The 26,398-nt window shown below is 54.5% G+C and overlaps 1 protein-coding gene across 2 annotated transcripts in view; it reads left to right on the plus strand.

Moving 5' to 3' along the window:
* The window catches only part of EPHA10 (EPH receptor A10), a 41,898-nt gene extending 30,964 nt beyond the window's left edge, over window positions 1–10,934 (plus strand). For both annotated transcript variants that reach the window (XM_083810319.1, XM_083810320.1), the window contains 7 exons: window positions 780–965; window positions 3,140–3,201; window positions 3,304–3,507; window positions 4,845–4,994; window positions 5,144–5,322; window positions 5,403–5,567; window positions 6,136–10,934. In XM_083810319.1, the coding sequence (XP_083666445.1) occupies window positions 780–965; window positions 3,140–3,201; window positions 3,304–3,507; window positions 4,845–4,994; window positions 5,144–5,322; window positions 5,403–5,567; window positions 6,136–6,250 (1,061 nt within the window). In that variant the 3' untranslated portion in view covers window positions 6,251–10,934. The remainder of the gene's footprint in view (window positions 1–779; window positions 966–3,139; window positions 3,202–3,303; window positions 3,508–4,844; window positions 4,995–5,143; window positions 5,323–5,402; window positions 5,568–6,135) is intronic.
* The last annotated feature ends 15,464 nt before the right edge of the window (window positions 10,935–26,398 follow it).

The raw sequence follows: 26,398 nt of genomic DNA on the forward strand, positions 1-26,398 counted from the left end.
CCCTATAAAGCCGATATTGGCCTTTTGTGTTACAAACTTGGTAGCTCCTGTTGCCGAGCGTGTGGCCGCGAGGAGCAGGGTGCTCAGCCTCAGGCGCTGCAGAAACGTTTCTGGCGCTGGTGCTTTGTTGCTGTGAAAAGCAGAGAGCTTGTGTTGGCTGAGCTTGGAGGCAGAAAGGGCCGAACCTGGGGAGCATGAGCTTGGTGGCTGGGGGTTAATCTTCTTTTCTTGGAAAAAAAACCACAGTATGCACTTGAGCAGAGCATGGAGAGAATGGCTTGGAGAGCTAGGCAGAGGAGGAATCTGCATCCTGCTGTATGTTTTTGAGTGTTGCACGCTGGTGCTGGCCTTGTGTGCAGGGCTGTGGGGTCAGGGGAGGCAGCACAGCAAGCTCTGCAGGGGGAAACCTGTGTCCGTGCAGGGCACCAAGCGTTTCTGAGGCTAAGGACTGGCAAATCCTCTGGTTAGCAATGGGAAGTGTGCCTTGTGTACACAGCAAGGACATGGCTTGTGCTGGAGAAATGCAATCGGTGTTCCCAAAATGAAGGAGGGGGGAAAACCTGATGGAAACCCCCCTTCCCAAAAGAGGAGTGTTGCATTGCAGCAGCATCACCCTCGCACGCCGCTGCTCACAGCTTCGAGGGAGCCGTAGGGTCCGCTTCAGGCAGCTCCTTCTTTCCCGGTCTGGAAAAAGACATCGGGCTGGTGCAAGGGGCCCTTTGGGAAGGCGAGGGATTTTATGGCGCGGGTGCCGCTTAACGCGTCTCTCTGCCATGCAGGGGAGTTCGGCGAGATCTGCCGGGGCTGCCTGAAGCTGCCCAGCAAGCGGGAGCTGCCGGTGGCCATCCAGACCCTGCGGGCTGGGTGCTCGGCGAAGCAGCAGCGCTGCTTCCTGGCCGAGGCGTGCACCATGGGCCAGTTCGACCACGCCAACGTCATCCGGCTGGAGGGGGTCATCACCAGAGGTAAAGGGGGCCTCGTGCCGCGCGGGACGGCTCGGCGTGCTGGAGGAGGGCTTCTGTATACATTTCCAGGAGAAGCGAAGCAAATCCCACCTCTGTGTTGTGTTGTTATCCTGTTAGTACCTGCTGACAAGCCCTGCCTGTTCCAGTGCATTGGAAAAGGATGAACGAGCTCTCTCTGTAGGATTTGATTTTTTTTTTTTTTTTTTTTAATATCTCCAACCTAAGGCGGCACTGCTGTTTGCCCTGTCATTTCAGCCTGCTAAATTCCATTTTTCTCTCTCCCTGCTTCAGAGGGCGAAGTTGTGGGGTTGCACAGAGCTGCCCCGCCTGCAGGTATTGCTCTGGGGGGGTCCAGCAATGTCAGGGGGCATGCAGCGGCCTTCACGCAGGGTAATTAAAGCACCCCTGCAAGAGGCACGATGTCGGTGCTGTCTGATGGAGGCACGGCATGCAAAATGCTCTAGAGTTTTCCCCACAGGGCATTTCTGCAGCTTTAATTTCTTTTTTCCCAGCGACTTTCCCACGTGGCAGGAGCGTCTGGGCGTGCTGGCAGCCGTGCTGCCGGCACCTCGCTCTCCAAAGAGCCCTGACAGCGCGATGCCGCTGTCAGCGGGCTCCGGTACTCCATCAGCATGGAAACGGTGCAATCGTATGCTTCATGCTCAAAAAATACCCAGCGCTGCTGGCAAAGCACAGAAATGAGTGTTGTAACCTCTTGAAGCTGTAAGGAGGCGTTTGGCTGACCTGCAGCAGCGGCTGGTGGGTGTACGGTGGGGTGTGCAGTGGGCAGAGCGCTGCTGCGTGGTGCTCGAGGAGATTTCGGTTTGATTTTCCTGGGAGAAGGCTGCAAGGATGCTGACTTTTTTAGGGATCCACCGTGGATTTCAGGCAATGCGCTGAACCTGCTGCTGCGGAGAGCGATGACGTGCTGCTGCAGGTGCCGAACTGTTGCTCTCTGGATATCAGGTGTTTCCTCACCTATTAGCCATTTTAGCATTCCGATGATTAATAAAATGCTTACAGCTCGATTAATAAAGCCGGGGAGCGGGACTGGTTTAGCAGCAAAACAGCACGCTCTTAATAAAAGCAAATTGCAGTGAGGTTTTGTCAGTAAAACGGATGAGGCTGCCTGCTCCCAGCCCTCGTGGGAGTGCTCGCTGAGCTGCGCTCGGTGCTGCTGGTAAATGGATGTTCGTGGAAATCCAAAGGCATGCGAGCACGTGCCTCGAACCAGCCCTTTTATTAGGTAAGGAAGTATTTCTGTCCCAAGTCCGGGGCTGAGCTGGTCACTTTTGTGTAGTTTGGTAAATTAATAACGTATTTTTTCTAATCTCAGCTTATCAAGAGGCGCAGAGTCCCTAAAAGCATCTTGTCCTGCTCTTTGATGAGTCTGTGTATGAGCTGCAGGCTATCTCTGAGCCTGTGTCTGTGTCACGATCTTTGTACCAAGCTTTCCAGAGCAGCCGTAGAAATGAGAATGAATTCTCCAGCTAATGAGAATTTCCTATTGGCGACCGTGTTTCCGTTCCTGTTAGCCGGATCTCCACTTTATCATGCTTAATTAATGCCGGCAGTGCCTGCTCTTTAACTGCAACGTCTCGTGCGCAGGCAGCCTCGCGCTTTGCAGCAGGGGAGGCACTCATCCTTCCACCAAACCTCCGCTCACACCGTGCTCAGCCCATGTGGTGGTGCTGTGCCAGACCCCTGCTCCTCCACGGGCCTTGCTGGCAGCACAGCGAGCCTGGCGCAGCTCTCAGGGTCCCGTGCTCGTGCTCCCAATAATTCTGGAAGAGAGAATCGTGTCTTTAATGTGCACCATCTTCCACTGCGAGCTCCTCTTGGGCGAGCTGTAGCAATGCTTCCAGCAGCAGCTGCAGGTTCAGCGGTGCCAAAGCATCGGTAGGGCTCAGCAGCAGGAGTTGCCATTCCCCTCTCACCCATCATAATAATAATCAGGTTAATCTCCTCTGGTTGTTGCCTCGTTGGTGGAGTTTATGATGCAGGTTGGATACATCAAAAATCCCGCAAGGAAAATCTGGCAAACATACAACGTTTATATTTGGAGGGGAGGTTTGAGGGCTGGGAGGTTCGCTCCGCGTTTCCGTTACCACCGGCACGGAGCTGCCTGCGGCAGGAGGCAGGACTCACGCGGTGCTCCTTGTCTGTCCGTGCAGGGAACACCATGATGATAGTGATGGAGTACATGGGGAACGGAGTGCTGGACTCTTTCCTCAGGGTGAGTGCTGTGGAGCTGGTGGGAACTGCCGGGCTCTGTCACCTGCCGGGCTTCAACAGGCATCGCTCAGCTCTGGCTTTTCCTCCTCTTTTTTTTTTGCAGAAACATGAGGGACAGTTCACATCCACCCAGCTCATCAGCATGTTGCAGGGGATTGCCTCTGGCATGAAGTACCTGGCAGAGATGGGTTACATACATAAAAGCCTGGCTGCCCACAAGGTCCTTGTGAACAGCAGCCTGGCGTGCAAAATAACGGGTTTCAGGCAGCCGCAAGAAGATAAGATGGAGACCATCTTCACCACCATGGTAAGAGGCTTTTCCAAATTTAATTTTCAGTGCTTCCCAAAAGCAAAATGCTGACGGCACACCTGCGGAGATGTCCCCTGGTGTCCGTGCCTGGCCGTGGCCAGCATCCCTTGGACTGGCTCCTGGCAGCGCTGGGGAGGCTCGCAGCCTGCTCTGAGTGTTGAGGAAGGATCTGCATCGTAACAGTTTCTTTCCCAACTGGAAATTAATGCGTTTAGCTGGGGATCTGCCCCACAGCAGTGCTCTGTGCGTGTGGGGGCAAACCCTAGGCGGTGGCTGAGGGCAGCCTCAGCCTTCGTTATGTCTATTTTATCACTCATAATGAAGTTCATCGTTTTCAATTAAGGACCGAAGTCCTGCTCGCTTCACGCTCACGCCTCATCAGCTCGCCCCGTATCAGCTGAATCTGTTAGCGCGTCGCATTAACCAGGCATTAATATTTTAAAAAGCACCGATTCCGCAGTCAGACGAGCCCTTATTGTTTGCAGGGAGCGTTGCTCCAGGGAGGCAGCAGCTGGTGGGCACGGCCACAGGTACCCGGTGCTGTGTCCCAGCACCAGGCACGGCCATCCCGGGGAGAGGAGCCTGTTTGTGGGGTTTGCCCCACAATCTGTCGGGAGCTGTGGTTTTCTGTCAGCTCTGAGCAGGCTGATGACAGGAAGAGTCTTGCGATATGATTTTTTTAGCCTTTATCGTGAGCTCCAGGGAGACACCTCGGGGAAAGCATCCCTATCTTGTAGACTCCCTGGCGAAGCACGACCAAGTGCTGAGCATCCCGCAGCGCTGCGGCTCAGAGCTTGGCTGCCGTGCCCGCAGGGATGGGAGAAACCTTCCCTTGGTGCCAGCGTGGGCACGGAGCAGCCTGCTGGGTGCAGGGACCCGAGCTGTGGCTTTGCGTTTGAGGTCTCCCTCCTGTTAATTGCAATTAGCTGCAGTGTCTGTCACCTGCTTTGCCCAGTGCATCTAGAGGGATCTGCAGAGGTGGAGGACAGGATGGCTAATTACAGGAGAGCAAGCTGGGGTGCAGGGACTGTGTGTTTGTGCAGCTCTGAGACGGGTTTTGTTAAATATTAATGTGTAAAATGCCATCAGCTCTTCCCAGAGCCATTCTCTCTTCCATTAATATTTCAGGACTCACATTCCCATGTAGCATACTGTTGCATGCCCATTTTAAAACAAATTGAGGCACAAGTTTTCTCTTAGTATGAAACCTGTGCATGCTACACAGGCTGTGAAACAGGGAGAGGGTGCACCAGAGGGCCACCACGTGTGTCGGCCTCTCCCTCCTTCTGTCCTACGTGACAATGCTGTTTTACCCCCATTTTCTGCCCGGCCAGCGTGGGAAGAGCCTGGTGCTGTGGTCAGCCCCCGAAGCCATCCAGTATCACCACTTTAGCCCGGCCAGCGACGTGTGGAGCTTCGGCATCGTCATGTGGGAAGTCATGTCCTACGGCGAGAGACCCTACTGGGACATGTCCCACCAGGATGTGAGTCCCCCGCTGCGTGCCCGACGGCGACGTTGCTGTGGCTGGTGGCGGGCGGTGGGGAGGGAAGGTCTCCCAGGTGCTGGGTTTGGGTGCAGTCTGTATTTTGGCATCTCAGAGCTGGCCCCTCACCTCTCCGCCCCGCTCTGCAGGTGATGAAGGCGGTGGAGGACGGCTTTCGCCTGCCGGCCCCAGCAAACTGCCAGCCTCCCCTGCACCAGCTCATGCTCGACTGCTGGCAGAAGGACCGCAGCCAGCGCCCCAAGTTCTCGCACATCCACGACGTCCTCAGCAAGATGGTGCAGAGCCCGCAGCCCCCGCCGTGCACCAGGTGCCCACTTGTCCCTTCCCCTGCGGGTCCCCGCCGCCGCGCACCGTCCCCGCTCCCCTTCACCCCCCGTCTGTCCTCAGGTCCCGCGGTGCCGCTGTGCCCCTGGCTGAGCGCTCCTTCGCAGCCTTCCCGGCCTTCAGCTCGGTGGGAGAGTGGCTGGAAGCGATAGAAATGGGCAGGTACCGGGATAACTTCACCGCTGCGGGCTACTGCTACCTGGAGTCCGTGGCCAGGATGACGGCGCAGTAAGTGAAAGGGGCTGGCCGCAGCCTGGCGTCGTCGGGTGCGGGGGGAGCGAGTTGTGCTTTTAAATAACAGCCACTTGGTGCTGAATGGAAGGGCAAATCTTCCAGAATATGTCTGCAAGAGCAAGAGAACACGTCCCAGCGATGGTGTGGGTTGGGCTGCACGTGCTGTGCAGCTCAGCTGCTGGGTTTTGGAGCCTATTGAAAGCTGTGCTTTGGATTTTAACTTGTAATTTCTGGCAGGCACAGAGTGTTACCTGTCCCAGATGGAGAGCAGGGTCAAATCGAGGAGCGATTTGCCAACAGCCGGCTCTGCAGGCAGCACGGGGCCTCCAGCTCCAGCAGCCGGGGTGGGAGCTCTTGTGTACTGTGGGCTTGTGTCACCCCAAGCTCCCTGCCAAGGTCCGTGCTGTTCAGCTGGGACAGCAGCTTGGGGATTTCTTACTCCTGCATGTCCGCAGGAGCCCGATGGTGTGAAATCCTCACTGCTCTGTCCTGGAGAGCAGTCAGCACAGGACGCCGCAGTTAGGGCTTGTTCCTTGTGGCCGATGCAGGGTATGTTTTGCAGAGATGTCCTGAGCCTGGGGATCACGCTGGCGGAGCACCAGAAGACCATCCTGAGCGGCATCCAGACCCTGCGGGCCCAGGTGATCCAGATGCACGGCCGGGGCGTGCAGGTGTGACGGAGCATGGAGCACCGGAGCGGGAGGAGGCGCCAGCCACGTGCTGGCCCCAAACCGGACCAAATCTCTGAAACCTCACAGTTTCAGGTGGGATGTAGGAGTCACTGGGCTGCTGCCCAGCGAGTCATTCCATGTGGCAAGAGGGCAGGGCGTCCCATCCCCTGTGCCAGGGAAGCCGAGCATCCCTGGGACACCAGGCACGGTGTGCCTGGGCGGCTGTGGTTCTCCCGATCGCTGCTCTGTAAGACGAGTCAGATGTAACGATGCCATTTCACATGGTAATTAGGTCAACAGGGTGGATGGACATTTGTGCACTGTCTTAATCCAGAGCTGACAGCGTTTTCCTATCTAGCATCCTACTGGTGAAATCCATGGGTATTTTTATACAGGCTGACATCTTCTACCGACCCCACCAGGAGCTTTTATTGCTTTTATTTTTAGAGACTGGAGCAGAGCTCACACCCAGCGCCCTGCTTTGGGAAGGTGACTTTGCCCATCTGGCATGCTGAAAGGAAGCTTTCTTTCCCAGCCACATCCCTTCCGCTCCAAGAGTCACCTCGCTGAGTCTTGACACCACTGTTGGTGAACAAAAACAAATGTTCTCCACCGAAGCGCAGAGCAAACGGTGCTGAACGTTTCTTGTCCTGGCAAGGCAGTTGCAGCGGAGGAAATGGAGGCCGCAGCCAAGGGAGGGTGAGCACTGGCGCCCTTGGGCTGCCCTGCTGATGCTCTCAGCCTTCAAGCTTTCTGCCTTGCAAAGTCTCTTGGGCAGAGCATCCTGCATCCTTCGCTGGCTTGGTGGGGAAGCGCGGTGGCTCCGACTGCTCTGGGCTGCGGCACAAGGAGGGATGCGAGGCAGTAGGGCGGTGGGGAAGGTGTGCAAGTTGTGTCCGTGGTGGCGAGCTGCTGCTTGCTGGGCAGGAGGATGTCTGTAGGACCCTGGAAAAGAGGGGTCTGCTCACCCTCGGCACTAACCCAGACCCCTGTAAGGTTTAGCAGCGATGGTGTGCACTTTGCAGTCCTAATGCTGTACCGAACAGCCGGGCACAGACGCTGTGGCTCAGGGCAGCAGCGGAGAAATAACCACAGCAAGGTGAACGCTGAGAAAGAGGGGGCTTCAGGTGGATGCAGCCAGTGATGGGGGGGCGAAGCGGGCAGAGCATCGCTGTGCAGCCGTGGGCTGAGCCACCTGGGTGAAGATGGAGCCTGGGGATGAGCATCCCTCCGGGCAGGTCGGCACATCAGCACTTTATTTCGTAGCAGCCAGAGGCTCAGCACTGTGTGCCTCACGCACTGGCAGTTCCCACTGCTACAGGCCTGATCCGTGACGGAAGACTTTAATTGCATCTGCTTAACGCTACAAGTTTCCTTGAAGTTGGTTAATTAAATGGGTCTTTGCAGCCTTGTTCGGAGCTTTGTAGGCCTTTTATTATCATCTCTAAGTATTGCAAGTGAATTATTAATGATGAAAGGCAAAGATTTACAAAGGGAAAGAATGCTGTAGAGGATGTTCACGATGTGGTTGGAAGTGTGTTTGCATTGGGTTCGGATGCTCTGCAGGTAGTCTGCACCGAGGGGATGCAATCTAAATGGCAATTAGCTGAAGGATGCTAATGCAGCCTGCTTGCGGGGCCGGCGTCGCACCCACCCCACCCAGACACATGGTCGCATCGTTCCAGGGATCCAGCTTTTGTTCAGTAAAGCCTCAGTCCTGGTGGTTTTCTTCGAACCAGCACATGTGTCCCAGGGGAATGCTGTGCCCTCGGAGTCTTCTGGCTTGGCTGCTGCCGCTGGCTGAAGGTCAGGAGTGCTCAAGACTACAAGATTTTGCTTTTTTCAACTATTCAATATGATTGCATTGGAGATCAGAGCTGAACTTCACCAACACGTGGTATCAAGAAGGTGCCAGCTAATGTTTACTTCTCGTTTTTCTGCCTTGTGTTGCCATTTCCAGGTAATGTCAGTGAGCTGCCACCAGCTCTCGGTGCTCTCCTTCTGAAGTTTAAGCAGCATTCCCCAGTGTCACTCGGTCAGTTTTTTATGGAAATAACTCACCTTTAAGTTTCACCTTTGTCCGGTCCGGGTAGTTGCTCAGCATCCTGATGTTTCACACCCAGAAGAGTAATAATTGTGAACTGAAACCTTCATTTGGTAGAAATGCCAGATCCCAAGGATCAAGTGCAATTTGTATGCTCGTTATGTTTACATTTTATCTATAGAGAAAGTATATTCTAGTTCTCGAGGTAGCGAGCTGAACCAACGTGATTCCTGATCCTCTCCCACATCTCCTGCTCTTGTCCCTTTCGTGGGAGCTCCCCGGAGCCTCCTGCAGGCCAGGCTGTGTCCAGGCTGCTGTGCTTGCTCTCCGGAGCTCTGGGCAAAGCCAGGACTTGGTGACAAGGTGACACCATGCCCTCGGTCTGGAAAATGGAGCTGGCTATGAGCACACAGGCTGCCTGGTGCAGAAGACCCCTCTGTGACATGCAGGAAGGTGCTGAGGGCACTCTGAGCATCTCGAGCCCAAGGGTAGGGAAGTGAAGGCAGCAAAAAGGAAATTCTGGAAATGGTGACAGTAGTCAACAGCTACAGAGACCTCAGGGGAAGTGTCCCAATCACTGTAAATAAACCCTGTAACCTGTTGAGGGAGGCTGAGGTGATTTTGAGGACAGCTCCGTGAACCAGCTGGAAGGCAGCTGCTGGTAGCAGGATGCTCTTGGGCAAGGTGTTCCTTGTGTTTGGGCGGTGGTTGAGGCCGTGCAGGTTTCTCGTGTGCCTAGCGAGGGAGATCAGGTGGAGTGAGAGCGTGCACAGCTCTGCAGAGGTGCCCGAGAATAATGAATTCTCAGCAAAAGTTCGAAGAGAGTGTGGCGTTCCCTTTCCAGCAGATTAAATGTTATTCCTTGGGAACGCTCCTGGGTTTTATTTGTCATTTAAGAGCCTTACAACCAAAGGCAACGTTGACAAAAGTGGCAGACCTGGCAAGCTTGGATGCATTTTCTGCATTCCCTGCAGAGGCAATGTGGGACATTAGGGTGAGGAAGAAGTCCTTGTCCTTGTCCTTTCCCAGCAGCTGAGCCCTGCAGCAAAGCCCTGGGGCCTCTTAATCCACGTGGCTGGGCACTTGTACAGTGCTCTCTCTGTGCTAGAGTGCTCCAATTAAAAATGAGACCATTTCTCAATCATTTAAGAGTTCCCCCTGCTGAATTGGGCTCCTGTACTGCATTCTCCAGCACAATCAGAACTGGAAGTGACATTTCTTCATCTGAGTCTCTCTAGCTGGTCCCAAAAGAAATTCCGTGTTTAATTACTTTCCTGATTTACTACAGTGAGGGACTTGGGCTCGGTGTTTCAGCGAGCTCTTTTTCTTCCAGACAGCAGCATTCTGTGGCTGGGACCGTGCTGTAAGGTGGCAGAAGCACGGCGTGTTGGCTCTCCTGGTCTCTGCTGGAAGGGAGAGGAGAGCACGTAACCGAAGCGTGCTTCCTAGCCTAGCTCGTGGCAACAACAAACACCTCTAACTGAGCTCCTCATCAGCCCTGGAACTAATCAGATCAGCAGATTAAGTTATAAATTGTTACTGCGATTTTAAAATTAACTTGTGCCCTCTCAGCACCTCCTCTTTGGGGAAGTATTCAATGCCTGATAATTAAATTAATTAGCAATGCTGTTTTGCAGCTGCTCGACCAAGGGAAATGCCTCAGAACGATTTCAGCCTCTTATTCCAGGCTGTCTCTGACACAGGGCAGGGTTCCTACTGAAGCTGATAAATGGGTTGGGGTCGCATGTTTGGGTTCCTGCTGTGCTTTTGGAAGAGGTTGCTGGAGCTCGTGTCCTGGACCTGGGGCTAGCCCCCAGGGCATCACGAGGAGCATCAGCCCCATGCAGGCACGCTCAAGGGCTTTGCTCTTCTGGGCTTTGCTCTTTGGGGCTTTGCTTTCCTCAGACCGTGGTGCATTTGACCCAATGCATTTTGTTCTCCGGCTGCCGCCCTCTCCAGCAGCAGGCAGCCGCCTGTTTCTGGGCTTTTCTTTGTATTCCTAACGAGGATGTCTCCACTAGATGTTCCTCTTGGCCAGCGAGAAACGGCGCAGTACAGCCTCTCCTGGGGGTCTGGCTCTGCCTGTGCTGGAGGAATTCCTCTTTGGGAATCCTCCCCTTCTGGGCTGGGTCTTGTTTTCCTTGAGGGCGGCAGGACAGGTCCCAGCCGTGCCCCTGGTCAGGAACAATTTTCTGGAGCCAGAATTAGGACAGTGCTGGACACAGCCCCAGGCAGCATCACAGGCAGGGCACGCGGCTCCTCGAGAGCTGGTGCATGTAACCTTCCCCCCCCAGCATAAAACCAAAACTGGGGTCACATTGGTTCATCTCTAGCTGCTTTTTGATATTCATTAACCACATGTTATATACTGTAAATACATACTTGAGAAGTCAATATATATTTTTATAAGCTTGGAACAAATGTAATATAAGATTGTAAGGGACACTGTGTACATTTCATGATTGAGCTATAGTCAGACATCTCCAGGGAATCACCATTGATTTGGAAGAACAATAATAATAATAATAGATGGTAATAAAGATCTATTGACATTTTTGTTAATTTTGTATTTATTGAACTATGTTTGAAGATTGCAATAATGAGATACCTAAATATAACTAAGTAAAAACAACCACTAATTCTGCCCTGGCTTGCACGTGTGGGTTATTTCTGGCATTGTGATGAAAAGCACCGCTTCAGCGAGGATAGCAGGTATCAAGTAATGAACAGTTGAAGTGGCAGCAAGGTGTGAAATGACGCCTTGTTTTATTAAATAGCATGTGAGCTAAAACAAGAGCCTTTGCTCCTTTTTGCAGAGTGTGCAGGAACAGTGCAGCGGTTGTTTCTTGCTACTGATGTTTCCGTAGTGAAAAAAAAAAAAACATTGTTTAACTGGTACAGCTCGTGTGTTTTGAAGAGGGAGAGGCCAAGCCCTTGACCGGTGGGGCCAGCTGTGGTCAGGCAGGCAGAAGCCCCCTGTTCCCCTGGGAGCCCCCAACCTTGGACGTGATCAGAGCGGAGCTGCTGGCGCGATCGTCACCCTGAGTGCAGGATGCTGCTGAGCAAAGGGAAAACACTGCCGAGCTCCCGTGCTCAAGGCGTGCAATTAATTGTTTAACTGAGTAAACGAAAGCAGGGTACGGCCAGCATGTTAAATGCAAGCGCTGCACAAACAATAATATTTAGAAATAATGCAGCGCGACTCTTTCAGCGGTTCCCGTTTCTTCTCTTTTTCTTGGGCTGCTTAATGCCAAAGAGCGTGTACAAAGCCTCGTTTCAGTGTGCTGACAACAGTGACAGCTGCTACGAAAAAGGAACTGAATGGGTGCTTAAAACGGGTGAAGTCTATTTGCCTTCTGTCGATCAATTAATTCAGCCAGTCTTCACTAGGAGCCTGGCCAGGGCTATATTGGCACTATAAAAAAATAATTAGAGCTCTGAAGCAGGGTTATGAATAGCGGATCGCAAGCCCCAGCCAAGCAGAGGTATTTCTTTGCCCAGCCTTACCTGCGCTGCTGCCTCCCGTGCCCCATGGGTGATGTTTTCACCCCTGTTTTTGTGATCTTCCTGGTAGGGACAGGGGCTTGGGCATCCCTGTGCTGCTGGGGTGGGGGCTGGATGCTTCCAGCATGGGTTGGGGGGCACAGGAGGGGACAGGGAGGGATGCTGGGGGTGGTGAAGGTCTCCATCAACCCCCCCTGGGGCTGGCAGGAGCATGGTAAAAGCCCCTTCCCCTCTCTGCCACCAAGGAAACGGCGTTCCCCAGCCCTCCCAGGGCAGGCCCACGCTCGAGGAGCTCGCTGCCTTTCTAAAATGGAGGCCGATTTTCCGGCTTCCTGGGTCAAGCGGTTGCGCCGCGCGGTGTCAGCGTGTCCCTGCTCCGAGCTGGAAGCTTTATCTTCATAACTTATTGCTCACTGCTCTGCGACTGCCCTGTTGCAGTGATGGATTGCACGGGCTGACATTGAAGCTCCTGCTCCCTTCTCCTCTCCCCCCCCCCATTCTCTGCTGTTGGAGCTGACTGGACTGTGAATATTTTCTGCACAACAGACCTGAGCAAACCTCTCATGATCTAATTTTAGTCCTCTGATACAGAGGTTTGAGGGGGAAATTACAGCCTGGGCTGCAACTGCGCGTGTTGTACAGCCAGCAATGGATGTATCAGCTTCTGACACAAGCAATGGCTTTGAGGGAGAAAACTAGCTCTGGAAAACATCTGGAAAATCATGTCACAGCTCTCCGAGGACAGCAGCGTCTGTCACCTTGATGTTTGCATTTTGTCCCGTCTCCCTTTGGGCACGCCGTTGCCTTCTGCTCCCCTCCGTGCACATCCGAGGTGTCTCCGGGTGCCAGCTGTGGCCAGGCTGGGAGCAAAGGAGCCTGAGAAAGGGGCAGGTGCCGGTGTGGCAAGGGCATACACGGTGCTGGCACAGCTCTGGATCATGTTGGGGCTCTGTGTGTGCTGCCTTGCCCTGGGATGAGCCACAGGTGCCGTGGCAGAGGCAAGGACCAGCCCAGCTCTGCCTCTCGTCCTCCATCCTCCCTGCTTTAGGGTGAACATGGGAAGGGGGAGAGCGATTCCCAGGGGACATTAAAAGGAGCCTGGCTCCGGAGGGAGAGTTACATTTAAATATGAACACCCGCTAATTATCGGGAAGACCCGGTGCTGTCTATCATCATAATCAGTGATCTGTCACCTCAAGTGTGGTGTGAACGGGTGCATCGGCCCTCCTTTGGTTAATGTCCCACCATCCCTGTGCCTCTGCCCTCCCCAGGGACAAGCGCACCCAAGGGTGCTGTGTGAGGGTGGGGGGCACGTCCTGGGGCCTGCAAATGGCCCCCAGCGGTGGAGGGAGCCCTGGGGATGGCAGCAGCAGGCCCAGCAGCAGGAACAGAGGCTGCATGGCAGCTTTTGGCATCTCCTGGGAGCGGCTCTTGGGCTTCCATTTAGCAGCCAGTGCGTGTGGCAAAGCAAAAGCTCCCTGTGTCTGCCTGTTTCCACCTCTTGCACTCTCTAGCTCTCCCGGAAAGCCTCCCAGTGACCTCCAGTTTCCTCTAGGATGCCCAAGAGGCCTCCAAGGGCACTCTAGGGTGCCCTATGAGCCTCCTCTTGTACCCTAGAGGCAAAATAAGGACTCTTCCAGGAATCTCTGGAGGCCTCGCAGTGCTCTCTAGTGAACTCTCATGCACACTGCAGGCCTCCTGTTGTCTTCTGCACTCTAGATCCTCCACAGGACCACCAGGGCCACCCAGTGCCCCCTAGCTCCCCCAGTAAGCCTCCCAGTGACCCACAGTGTCCTCTAGGATGCCCTAGAGGCCTCCCAGGGCACACCGGGATGCCCTACAAGCCTTCTCTTGTACCCCAGAGGCAAAATAAAGACTCTTCCTGGAATCTAGAGACCTCACAGGGCTCTCTAGCATTGAAGTTAATGGATTAACCTGGTGGTCAGCAGAGTCACGATAGAGAAGTTGAAGAGACAGAGCTTTTCGGGATGGGTTCACCTATCCAGCTCTGGCTTTTCTCTTCGCTTTTTCCCAGCAACACCTGCTCAAAACACTCTGAACGAAACCAGGGGATGCAGGAACATCATTTCAGTGCAGAGAACAGCCTGCAGGGACTTGTGCCTTCTCCTCCCCGTGCTGGGGATGAGACAGGGATGTGGCCACCCCTGATGGGCAGAGCGGTGCCTGTCGGGGGCACATCCAGCAGGAGCAGAGTGGGGGGACCCACGAGGTACCCCCAGGCTCGGCCGCACGTCCCGGTCTGGGTGCCACCACCCCCACGGTGACCTCAGCTGCCTCTGCACTTCTTCCAGGCTGCTGGCATTAAAGCCATCTGCCCAGCTGCACGAGATGCCTGGAAGGCACCGGAGCCATTTAATTACACAATTATAAATGTGTTTGGCCTTTTTATCTTGCTGAGGTTGACAAGCACCTTCGGAATCAGACAAAGCAAAGCCCTTATCGCTTGGCACAGGGGCTGCTGTCCTGGGCTGCTGCCCACATCTGACAGGCGTGAACAAAAGCAGAGAAACGGAGTCAAGGGGTGCGGATCAGTCCCGGAGCTGCCTGCTCTGCCCAGGCTCTGCTGCTGCACGGCCACATCTCGGGGATCGGGGCTGGCCCTTCTCCTGCCTTGGTTTTTGTCGCATTCCAGCAGCCTGCCACAAACCGAGCCCTGACAGCAGGAATCCGCGGGCTGACGGGAGCTGTGCCCCCGGCGCGGCCTTTTCAGCTTTGTGTGGTGTTTGGAAGCAAAATGCACCTGCGGCAGGGCTGGCACGGCTGGCTGGGGACGTGTGTCCTCCTCCAGCTGCTTGCTTCAGGCTGGGAACGGTCCTCTGGTGGCAAAGGGAGAAAGAAAAGGTACAGAGAGGGGTTTGGGTGTTCCTGTGGCGATGAAGAGCCACCACAGTGGGGTGTCTCCAGGGCTGGGTGTCCCCAGGTGCTCTGCCTGGGCTCAGGGTGGTCCTGGCACCCCCTGCAGTGCCTGGGAGCACCGCTGCAGCTTTCTCCCCGTGCCGGTGTCACAGCGCTGCTGGCTCTTCGGGCACTGTGGAAGGTTGCCAGTGGGATGCCGGAGCAAGCAGGCAGCTTTGGCACTCTCAGGAGAAGCAGATGTCCTCTGCTGAGGGACCAGCTGGCACCCCACGGCCATACACAGGGCACCAGCACTGGCACCTTTCTCTGACAGCCCCGGGGGGGGGGTCCTGTCCCCAGCGGCGCACCCGGAGCTGCAAGAGGCGGTGAGACAGGAGGGGTCCAGCAGTTGCGTGCACACATCTGTATTGCACCTCATCAGACCTTCATTAGAGGAGAGAAACTCCACGAAGTGCTGGCAGTTGGCACCAGCTGAGCGAAGGCAGTCATTAGCAAAGCATCCACACCGGGCTGGGGGACATCACCCGAACACGGCTCTTCGTTAAGTCGCTCTTTACAAACAGGCAATTAAAATATTTCCCTGCCAGCGCTGGGCACAGACAAACAGCGTGGGGCTGCACCGGGAACAAAGCCCAGCTCCCTGCAGGGCAGCCGGACACGGGCTCTGCAAGCCGAGGGGCAGGAACCGGCCCCCACCGGGACCCTGGGGTGCTGCGGGTGGCACCGCCTCCCCCCGAGCCCTGGCAGCGGCAGCAGGGAGCGAGCGGCTCCAGCTCGCGGCACAGCGGGACAGGAGCACAGCTCTCTGCTTTATGTGCAGCCATAAACATCTCCATTAACTTGCCCAGTATTTAAATTCCATAATGGAACCGAAATAAAGCAGCAGCAGCTTATCCCCGCTAGAGCCCTAGATCATCTGTTACAAAGAGCTTCTTTGGGAGAAACCGTGTGCGTTTGGGTAAGAATTTCAAACCGAGCAATTCAGGTTTTTCTTGGGCAATTCAGGTTTTTCTTGCGAGTCTTTTCTCTGCCGTGAAGCCTGTGCTCCCAGGGGGAATACAGCACCTCTTAGCTGGGTGCTGAGCAGGGCGCTCAGGCACAAGGGGCAGCAGCAGGGCAGCAGTGGGGTTTTTGCATTTGCCGATGCCAGAAGCAAAGGTCAGGATGGGTTCTCGCTGGCCAAATCAGCACCAGAGGGAGGGCACCACGAAAGCAGCCCAAGGCAGCGACACAGGGCAAGGTGCTCATGTGTTTGTGCGTCCCCTGCACCCTCCTTGTGGCTGTGGCCGGTGAGCTGTCCTCGTCACCGCTGCACGGGGGTCAGAGGCAGCAGGGACACCGCTGACCTGGGACACGTCTTCTGCTTTTGAAAGCAAAAATGTAAAGCCAGGAGTCAGGGCAGAGCCAGGAATGTTCATGTGAAAGTCCTGCCTCCCGTCGGACCGGTGTCCATCCTCTGCCTTCCATGCTAGAAATACATCGTTGTGGCACCCACAGGATGCCTGGGAAGGGAGGCTGTGATGGGCTGTGTTGAAATTAGGGAGGCGCATCTGGTGCATGGGAATCATAGAATCATAGAATCATAGAATATCCTGAGTTGGAAGGGACCCTTAAGGATCATCAAGTCCAACTCTTGATACCGCACAGGTCTACCCAAAAGTTCAGACCATGTGACTAAGCGCACAGTCCAATCTCTTCTTAAATTCAGACAGGCTCGGTGCAGTGACCACTTCCCTGGGGAGCCTGTTCCAGTGTGCAACCACCCTCTCTGTGAAGAACCCCCTCCTGATGTCGAGCCTAAATTTCCCCTGCCTCAGCTTAACCCCATTCCCGCGGGTCCTGTCACTGGTGTTAATGGAGAAAAGGTCTCCTGCCTCTCGACACCCCCTTACGAGGAAGTTGTAGACTGTGATGAGGTCTCCCCTCAGCCTCCTCTTCTCCAGGCTGAAGAGGCCCAGTGACCTCAGCCGTTCCTCGTACGTCTTCCCCTCCAGGCCTTTCACCATCTTCGTAGCCCTCCTCTGTACACTCTCCAACAGTTTCATGTCCTTTTTATACTGTGGTGCCCAGAACTGCACACAGTACTCGAGGTGAGGCCGCACCAGCGCAGAGTAGAGCGGGACAATCACCTCCCTTGACCTACTAGCGATGCCGTGCTTGATGCACCCCAGGACACGGTTGGCCCTCCTGGCCGCCAGGGCACACTGCTGGCTCATATTCAACTTGCTGTCTACCACGACCCCCAGATCCCTCTCCTCTAGGCTGCTCTCCAGCGTCTCATCGCCCAGTCTGTACGTGCAGCCAGGGTTTCCCCGTCCCAGGTGCAGGACCCGGCACTTGCTCTTATTGAACTTCATGCGGTTGGTGATTGCCCAGCTCTCCAACCTATCCAGATCCCTCTGCAAGGCCTTTCCACCCTCATTCGAGTCCACAACTCCTCCAAGTTTGGTGTCATCAGCAAACTTGCTCAAAATACCTTCTATTCCTACATCCAGATCGTTTATAAAAATATTGAAAAGTACCGGCCCTAAAATGGAGCCTTGAGGGACCCCACTGGTGACCGCCCGCCAGCCTGACGCAGCCCCATTTACCATAACCCTTTGGGCCCTGCCCGTTAGCCAATTGCTCACCCATCGTATGACGTTTTTATTTAGCTGTATGGTGGACATTTTGTCCAGTAGGATCCTATGGGAAACCGTGTCAAAAGCCTTGCTGAAGTCCAAAAAAATCACATCAGCTGGTTTCCCTTGGTCCATCATACGGGTGATCTTATCATAAAAGGAAATCAGATTAGTTAGGCAGGACCTGCCCTTCACAAACCCATGCTGGCTGGGACCAATGACTGCTTTGTCCCCCAGGTGAGCCTCAATAAGTTCGAGAACCATCTTCTCCATGATTTTACCAGGCACTGACGTGAGACTGACAGGCCTGTAGGGAAATTTCCCCTAAAAGCACCCCGCTCCTGGTGTCCCCAGCACACAGGCAACAGACGGAGCAGTACCTCAAGGCAGCCAGAGGAATGGCACTCAGCCGTGGGGGGCTTAGGCTGTTAAATATTTTTAAGTGAATTCTATTAAACAACGGGAGAGGGAGAGATTAATAGGGCAATAAAAATGCTTTTTGTGAGATTTAGGTGCTCTGGGGTGACGGCAATTGGCGTGCCGGATAAATAGAGGTTTGTGACTGTAAATACAAGCTCCCGGGGTAAGAGGTATGTAAATGGGAGATGTTTTACATCTCTGGGGAGGAACAAGCTCGGGGACCCAGGCTGCTTTCACTGTGGCTGCTTCTGGGCAAAGTTAAATTAAGTGACGATGTAATGCAGCTTTGCAGGAGAAGCAGAATTATTACAGCAGTTGGTGTGAGACACAGCGACGGGGTTATTCCCTCTCCATCATCTCCTAACCAGGATTCCTGAAGCAATTACTCTGTGCTTGTTCTCTTCAGGGTCACACGTCTTGCAGCTCTCCTCCCCAGATGGCAGCTGAACTGGCACCAGGCGTGCAGGAGAGGCTCCGCGGTCACCCCACAGACGTCCCCGTGTCCTTTCCAGCCGCAGCACAGGCGGCGGTGGGGTTACTGGGGCAGCTGGCTGTGCTGAGCTGGGCAGGAGGACATTTGCATCAGCTCTGCAGCATCTTTGATTTCCTAATCCTCGTTAAGCGCAGAGTGGGGTGCACAACGCCTGCAGCTGGGGCAGGTCCCGGTTCCCGCTTGAATTATTTTATAAGGAAGCTTCTGACTGTAACATTTGCCTACAAAAGGCTGAGTTTCCCTGCATCTGTTAAAATTATTGTCAGCAGAGCATTGTCTTGCCCAAGAAGAGCAGGGTGGCTCTCAGAAGCTGACGCATTGTCTCGCAACACAAAGCAAAGTATAAATCTCTGCTTTGTCTTGCAGGGAAATGCGACGTGTCAGGTAGCACATCGCGCCACATCCGAGTGTGACGTGGCACAATGAATCAAACTGCCAAAAATAAAACTTTCCTCTAGAAATAAACTTGTCGCTGTCAATTTAAACTCCTGCCAGAGAATCGTGATTTGATATGAGTTACTTTTGCCAGCAATTTGCAGAAGTGGGTGGTTTTAATTACTATTTATAATGTGGGTAGGAGTACAGAGAGAGGAAGGTGTCTCTGTCTAAACGTGTGTTAGCTGTACAACAGAAAAACCCACATCCTTGACGTAGCTCCAATATAGCAGAGCTTGAGAGAGAGCAGAGCACAATCTTTGTTGAATAATAAAGGGAAGGAACATTTCCGCCCTTCCCATTTGCCCAAACAAGCGGGGAGGTAACAGCGGCACCTCCTGCAGGTACCCCCTGCGAGCATCGCTCCCTGCACAGGGGGCTCCGTGGCCCCGAAGCCCCCAAACCCCAAAGCCCCAGCAGCAGGGGGGCTGCAGCAGGCAGCGGGCAGGGTGCCGGATGGCGGGATTAGGAGGTGGGAGCAGATGGCCCGGCCCTAATCTGCTCCTGCAGAAACCCTGGAATCCTCTTTGCGGAAGTGCAGCAAAACCTGGCAGTCTCTGCTCCTGCTCTTTGCCCATTTATTGCCCAAAGCAGCACCCGGGTGATGGGGTGAAGAGGGGGAAAGATAGAAAGTGAAGGAATGTGGGGCAGGACCATCGATGTGAACAACCCCACAAGTCACCCTCTGAGGCTTCCCCGAGCTGCAGGCGTGCGGCCAGCTCACGCTCAGCAGCCTGGGGAGCCTGAAAAGGGATTTTTACATTTTATGTAATTTCAGTTGAGAGTTGTGACTTACTGAGCCATTTTGGTTAGTGACGATGCAGCGGGAACACGACTTGTCCCAGGTTACAGCCTCGTCCCCCAGAAGCAGAGGCAGTAACCCCAGCCCTCCTGTAGCAAGGTCCCAGCAGAGGAGGTCCCGTCGGCCAGACCTTCCCCAGCAGCCAGCAGGGACGAGGCCATGGGGAAGGCTGCAGCAGCTGCCCGTGGGTTTTTACACCACTGCGGAGACGAAAAGAGCGAGCGAAATGGATGGGCTGGAGTCAAAATGTTGTCAGGGTTCCCTTGTCAGCGAGGAGCTGGGACTAAGAGGAAATCGGTCAGAGGAAGGCTGAGATCCTAAAAGACAAGGCACAGCAAGATGTTGCTGCTGGAACCTGAAATTTGGCTCCATGCACCTTCAGGTAACTGCGCTGGAGGATGGCTGTGGCTCCTCTTTGATTTAGTCTTTCAGAAGGGCAAGAGGAGACTTCAGTTCAGCAGTCTGGGGTATTTTAACAGGATGGAGGTTATTTAGAGACAAAAACTACACGGTTCTGAAGGGAGAGAACCGTTCATGTCCTGTCCACTGCCACCTCCGCCCTGCTCGTCGCATTTCGAAGGGCTCGATGCGGGACCTCAGCCCTGCCGGGCACAGCTCCCCTGCACAGGTGGGGAAAAAACAGGCTTTCCTAACAGCAAAACTCAGGTGAGAGGAGAGGGCAGAGCAGGGGAACAGGGTGGCAGGGACAGCCCGCAGCCCATCCTCGCCGCCGTCCCCAGGCTGCCCTCCGCCCAGGACAGACGTCACCGGGGGCAGCGAGCAGGGACTGGGGTGACAGCGCCGGGAGCCGAGGCGGAGCAGCGGTGCCTCGGACTCCGTTATTGATTTGAGGAATGCTTCAAACAGATCATTTATTTTCATTAGACTTCTGCCGACGTCTTCATATCAGTGTCCCCTACGTAGGTCGACATCTGTCCTCAGGAATGCTTTAATTGCATTTTCTTCGCTTTACGCAGCTCTTAGCTAATGCATTCTGGCTTCATTAGATTAGACACCTATTGTCCCGAGGATGTTGTCATGTTTTCAAATGGCTTCAATCAGCACCTCCCAGGCACTGGCTATTTCAGGAGATAATAAAACCGAAACCTCATTCAGCCTGGGTGAGTAATGGAGGTGCATTTCCCACCCCCATCCAGCCTGGCTTTAAATTCGGCTGGCTGACATCCCCCTGGATACCGACAGAACACAATTAAGTCTCTTGTCTTGCAGGCATCGTCTGCGTGGTTACACACTGCTTGGGAGGAAGAGCTCTGCAACATTAACTCGGTTTCTAATGATCTTGTCATAGTGAACACCACAGCGAGATTAAATGAAAGACCGGGGGAACGCTCAAGAGCAAAACTCAGCTCCTCGGATGGCCGGAGCCATGGGCCAGTGCCACCAAGTGTCTGCAGGAAAGTCCTGGCCCCAGGAACCCGACTGGAGGGCCGGGAACCCCGTGGGGAAATGCAAAGGGCAGCAAGGGAAAACCCATAGCTGCGGGGCAGGCACAGGACTGCGCCAGGACTTCCAGACCCGCTCAGCTCTTGGTAGAGAAATGCCCATGGCAACACGTGTGTTGGAACATTTCGTAGCTTGTTACCTGCCACAAAACCTTTCCATTTATATATATATATATATAAATGTAAATGCATTGCAGGCATCTCATGCATTTGGTACCTGCACAGTAGCCCCAGTAGCCCCCAGTGGGGATTTGGCTGCTGCAAAGCTCACCAAGACAGGCAACAGGCAAGTCTGGCCAAGCACGACATGGAGTGCTGGAGAGAAAGTGTTAAGGCTCTTTGTACAGCAATGGCTTTTTCCTCTTGTCCCTTGTGTATCAGCTAATACTGCCATACATTAGTGTTCTCGGCAATGGATGGCCTATATGCCACCCCACTTTTGTATGCTTGCTTCTCTCAAGCCTTCACAGCCGTGTGTGCATGGGTGCTCTGGACTTTTCTGCCGAGGGATGCCCCGCTGGGAAGCCCCAGCACAGCCCCAGCCCCACGGGTCGGGGTCCTGGGGTGCCCGCAGGCCCCGTTATCCACCCGTCACCAGCAGGGCTGGGGCTCCTCTCCCTGCCAGCTCCAGCAGAGGTGGCACGCACTTAGCCCTTGCTTTGCAGAAGCTGCTTCCCCCTAAGGGAACAAAGCTTGGAAATTCTCCGTTTTTCTCTGCTCAGCCCCAAAACAGTCAAAGATTTAGGAAAGGAACCAAGGTAAGAAAGAAACACCAGGGACACTGAGCACGGGGACAGATGCATGTTGCTGGCAGAAGTGTGATTCTCTGCTCAGCCCCAGGGGGGTCGGTCCCTGCGTGCAGCACCAAGACCCCAGACAAGCTCTAATCCCCCCTCCAGCCGCTCCCCTCCGGACCAGCTCAGCCCTGTCCCCTTATCAGAGGCTGCCACAATGCCCACATCTAGCCTTTTCACCCCACAGGCTGCAGTTCCACTTCCTACCTACCAAGGGACTCTAGATATATCCCAGACAATTTCCTCTCCTCATTTTTAATAATCTCGTTCAGCCTTAAATTAGTTTTTGAAAATATGTATTGGGGATGATAGGCTTTTTATCACAGCTGATAGACAATATTCATCACACCCGTGTCCTAATCCTCACAACACGTGTACATTCATTACAGCAGCCCCACATCAATTTCACCAACGTTTAATTCATTACGTCTCTATCACTGGGTGTGCATATTTCCCGCGACACCTTCACGTGCCATTTGTCACCCGCCCCGGCCGGTGCTGCAGCAAACCCTGGCTGGACCTAACCAGGAGAGATGGAGAGCAGCCTGGAGAAGATGTGGGAGCATTCCCCGTGCCCCTCGGCTCAAGGATCCCAGATCCCAGCGGAGATGAGAGTGCCGGCAGGGCCCACTGCATCAGTGCCTCCTCCAGCACAACCAGCCCGGCAAACCCCAGTCCTGCGGGAAACCTCTCTGTGACATAAGGAGGTAACCAGATAAGGAGCCACGATGCTCTTTTTGGGCCAGAGCTGAGAGCAAGGAGAGGAAGCTGCCTCGCCAGGAGAATGGTGACAAAGTGGAAAATCACCAAAGCCCAGAAGCTCAGCAAGTTGCGTCGAAATGAGCGGCACAGGGAGGGTGAAGCTGCAGCATCTGTCGCGTCCTGGGAGCGCGGAGTTGTCTGCTTGGCAAAAAATAAATGCAGCCAGGCTAGCTGGGAGATACCAAGGACACGGAGACACAGTGCCCCGGCTCCCCGTATCACTCGTCTGAGTCCACACATTGCCCCTATCATTAGCCAGCACATAAAAGAGCTGGAGCAGGATTTACGCTCTGCAGCCTACGTGCCGGGAGGTTTATGGCACCGTAAAATGGCTGGGCTCTAAACAAACAAAGCTGAACACTTCTGCACGGCTCTGTGGTTTTCAAAGCTGTTTTACGATTCTCCTTTAACATGACTGATTTCCTTTTACTGCCCAGGCTGATTAAAAACATCACGAGCAGCTTCACTGCTGCTTCTTGCTCGGAGAGCTCCTGCGGCGGGGCAGAGACGGATGGCAGGGCTGGGGCCGGCCCTGCAGTTTGCCTTCACCTCCCTTCCCTTCTGCATGTGGCCTTGTCCCAAGCCCCAGTGGTTCTTCGCCGAGCATCTTATTGCTGCTGAACTGCAGAGAAGGAGCTTTAAGCATTGCTTTAAGCTGTGGGTGCCCGGAGCACTCTCCTGCCACAGCCAGCCCGTGGTCACGCAGGAGTTAGCCCCGAATGGATTATACCCGCTCCGTCAGGAAGGGAAATACCTCGCAGCTCTGTTGAAACCTCCTCTATGGCCAGAAGAGCATCGCTATTGAATACCCACAGAGAAATATTCAAAAGTAATCTTTGGAGCTGAAAGGAAATTATGACTGTAGCAAATAGTTTCAGCCTCCAAAGAGGAAGAGGATATTGTCTGCAGGAGGTGATTCTGGGAAGCAAGAAAAGCAGTGCAGCGGTTCTGCATTAAAATAGTATTTCTACTTCTACCCGAAAGAAAATAGATTTTTTTTTTTTTAGGACAATAATAAATACAAAGAGCAGAAACCGACTGCGGCATCAAGCCAGAAAAGGAGGTGAGAAGGTAAAGCCAGGTCATTAGCAAATGGAGGTAGAGGAGAAAAGCTGAGCAGAGCCCTTCCCCACAGCCTGCAAGCCCCCGCCCGCACCAATTACTTAATGAAATCCTCAGCTCGTTCCTGCATTGCCTGGGCTGCCCCTGCCCTTCCCGGGGCTCCGGCACTCGGCACAGAGCAAATTCCTACAGCAGCCCTCCGGTAAGGCGGGGAGCGTGGTGCAGAGCAGATGGCAAGTGCCAGATGGGTGAGAGCGAAGGAGGGAGATGTCTGGACGTGGAGCGAGCTGTAGGCTCCACTAAGCCCGGCTCCCAACAATTGGCAATTAACTTGGGCTATTAGCATCAAACTTTGCCTCCGAAGTTTCCTCCCGTTGCCATCGGGCCTCCTTGTTTCCAGGTGAGCTGGGTATTGGAAGAGAAAGCGAACCCGTAACTGATTCGCAGCGAGGTGCCTTGTTCCTCAAACACGCAAAAAAAAAACAACACACCTGCCAGGAGTCTTATTTGCCAAAAAGTATGGGATTACTCTCAGTCGGCACTGTCCCAAGGGGAAAGGGAAATTGGTTCTACCTTGCAAGGGCTTTTATTCATAGCAAGCAAGCAGAGCCTTGTCGCTGTTTTATACCGTGCTGGCACGGGACGGGGACGCGTCCTTCCAGGGGCAGGAGGTGGCACCAGCTGGAGCATCCTCTGTCCTCTGTCCTCCATCCTCGATCCTCCTCGCTGCCTCCTGCTCTTGTCCAGGGCTGCACAAACACAGGATGGAGCAGCCCCGTGCTGGCTGCTGCTGGGTTCCCGTTAATCACCCTATTTCCTAACCAGGCCGTTTAACAGCTGTGATTACCACACAGCAGAGCCCCTCTTGCTGCTTCCCAGCATTAATCCCATCAGACGAGGTGGTTGCTGCTGGAGAGGGACCCCTGGGACTGCCAGCACTGCCCTGCACGGGCTGAGCTGCCTCTGCCTAACGGACCAAGCCAATCTGCGTGCTGGGAAATGACATTTATCTACTGCAAATAAAATTTACGGCTTCTGTCTGAGCTCCCCTGCTGCTGAAATGCTGAGCTGGGAGATCCCAGCTGCAGCAGAAGGGCCCCACGGAAAAATGGGCAACCCTTCTGCAGCCCCATTCTGCCTCCTCTTCGTGGCTGCTCAGCACTGCCCGGCTTTCCCTTCGTTTTATGCTCTTCTGTCAGGGCTGAGCCGTGCGGGAGAGGATGCACTCCCATTATCCCAAAGGGTTTTTTTGCTCTTTGAAGGCTCCTCACAGCTCTGCCTTGCAAAGTGCTCTCCATCACTGGTGATGGATCTGCGTGGCTGGAGAAACCCCGCTCCTGACAGCCCCAGCTTCCGTCCCACCGGGTGCCTCTAATGCATTTCATGGCACCGGCGCTCTCTGATGGCCTTTTCCATCAGCAGAGCTCCAGGAGCTAATGCGTTTGAATGTGCCCGAGGCAATTCCCTATAACAAACTAATGCAGGCCTTTAATTTTAACAAGTGTTTCAAATGCAGTGCTCGAATAGCATCACTTACGGCACTGTTTTTCTGCTGACATATGCTATGCCCCAGTCTCTGTCAGTTAAAGTTAAAATCGCTAAATTCCTCTTTAAAAATGCTCTGGTTTCCCTAGGAAATACGGCTTTCCCGAGGGTTTTCTCCCATGTCTGCAGCCCTGGCCACAGAAAGCAGCAGGTTCCTGCACCATGCGTGGGTGATGCTCAGCTGCGAGGGGCTGCACCGAAAGCCTCGCTGCTGCCCAGCTCCCTGGGGACGCTCAGGTGGTTTCAGAGCAGCTCCGCTCCCCAGGAGCTCTCACAGCTGCCCGGTTCCTTCTCTCTGCTCTGTGCTGTGCAAAGTGCGAAGCTATCGCTCTCACAAAATGCGAAGCTATTGCTTTCCAGAGCCGTGCCCCTTGCCGGCTGGCGGGAGGACGGCGTCGCCTCTCTTATCTGCGAGAGCTGCTCGGAGCTGGCAGGACCCGGAGCTGGCAGCTCTTGGCGAGTGCTTTCCTCCTTCAGCAGGTTCCTATGGAGATGCAGCTCCTGTCATCTTTGTGTGCGATAATTGAACAGCAGAAAGGGAAAGCGAGAGCGTTCGTGAGCCTGCACGAGCCGGGCTCCGCGCTGCCCAGCCGAGCTCTCCTCCCGGGCCGCACAGCCCAGACAGAAGCGTTTCCAATTGCACTTTCCATCTGGCATTGATTACTCTCCAATTTCTTGTGCCTTCATTTGCAGTCAGCGGAGGCGAGCTGACTGACATTGAGGGAGAACGACTCCTCGCATGCCATCAATCAAGTGCCATCAGGCCTCAGCTTCCCAGGCTCGCGGGCCACAAGGTCACCCTCGGTGGGAAATGAGCTTTCCGTCCGACGCTGCGCCCGCCTCGCGCCCCTCTCCCACCGCATCCCAGCTGCGCGGCGGCGGCGAGAGGGCCACCAGTACACGAGCTGCCATTAGTCACTGTCCCCCCCGCCTCCCAATGCTGGACCCCCAGAAGGACCATTTTGTGGATAACCAGGAGGAAAATTCACCATTTACTGGCAGGAAATTGTGGGGCTATGTGGAGGAATGTCCAGCGCTTGTGGCCCCTGCCTCTAGGGATAAATTTTGCCCATCGCTTGCTTTGGGTGGGATTTAAAGCTCCCCGTTGCATGCATTTATCTCATGGGGGGGTGCACAGCATCCCTGCTCCCCCCAGAAGTGCAGAGCCGAGCTCCCCAGTGCTGGGAGCGAAGTCCAGCCGTGGCGCTTTGCTTTCTTTTTGCTCCTCCAAAACTGCTTCTTCTGCCTACAGCCCTTTCAAACAAACCACGTGTCTGCTCGGAAAGTCACAGCACTTGGGAAACACAAACCCTGCCAGCGATCCGGATCCAA

Source organism: Anser anser (assembly GCF_964211835.1).
Source record: "Anser anser genome assembly, chromosome: 24".
Taxonomy (NCBI): domain Eukaryota; kingdom Metazoa; phylum Chordata; class Aves; order Anseriformes; family Anatidae; genus Anser; species Anser anser.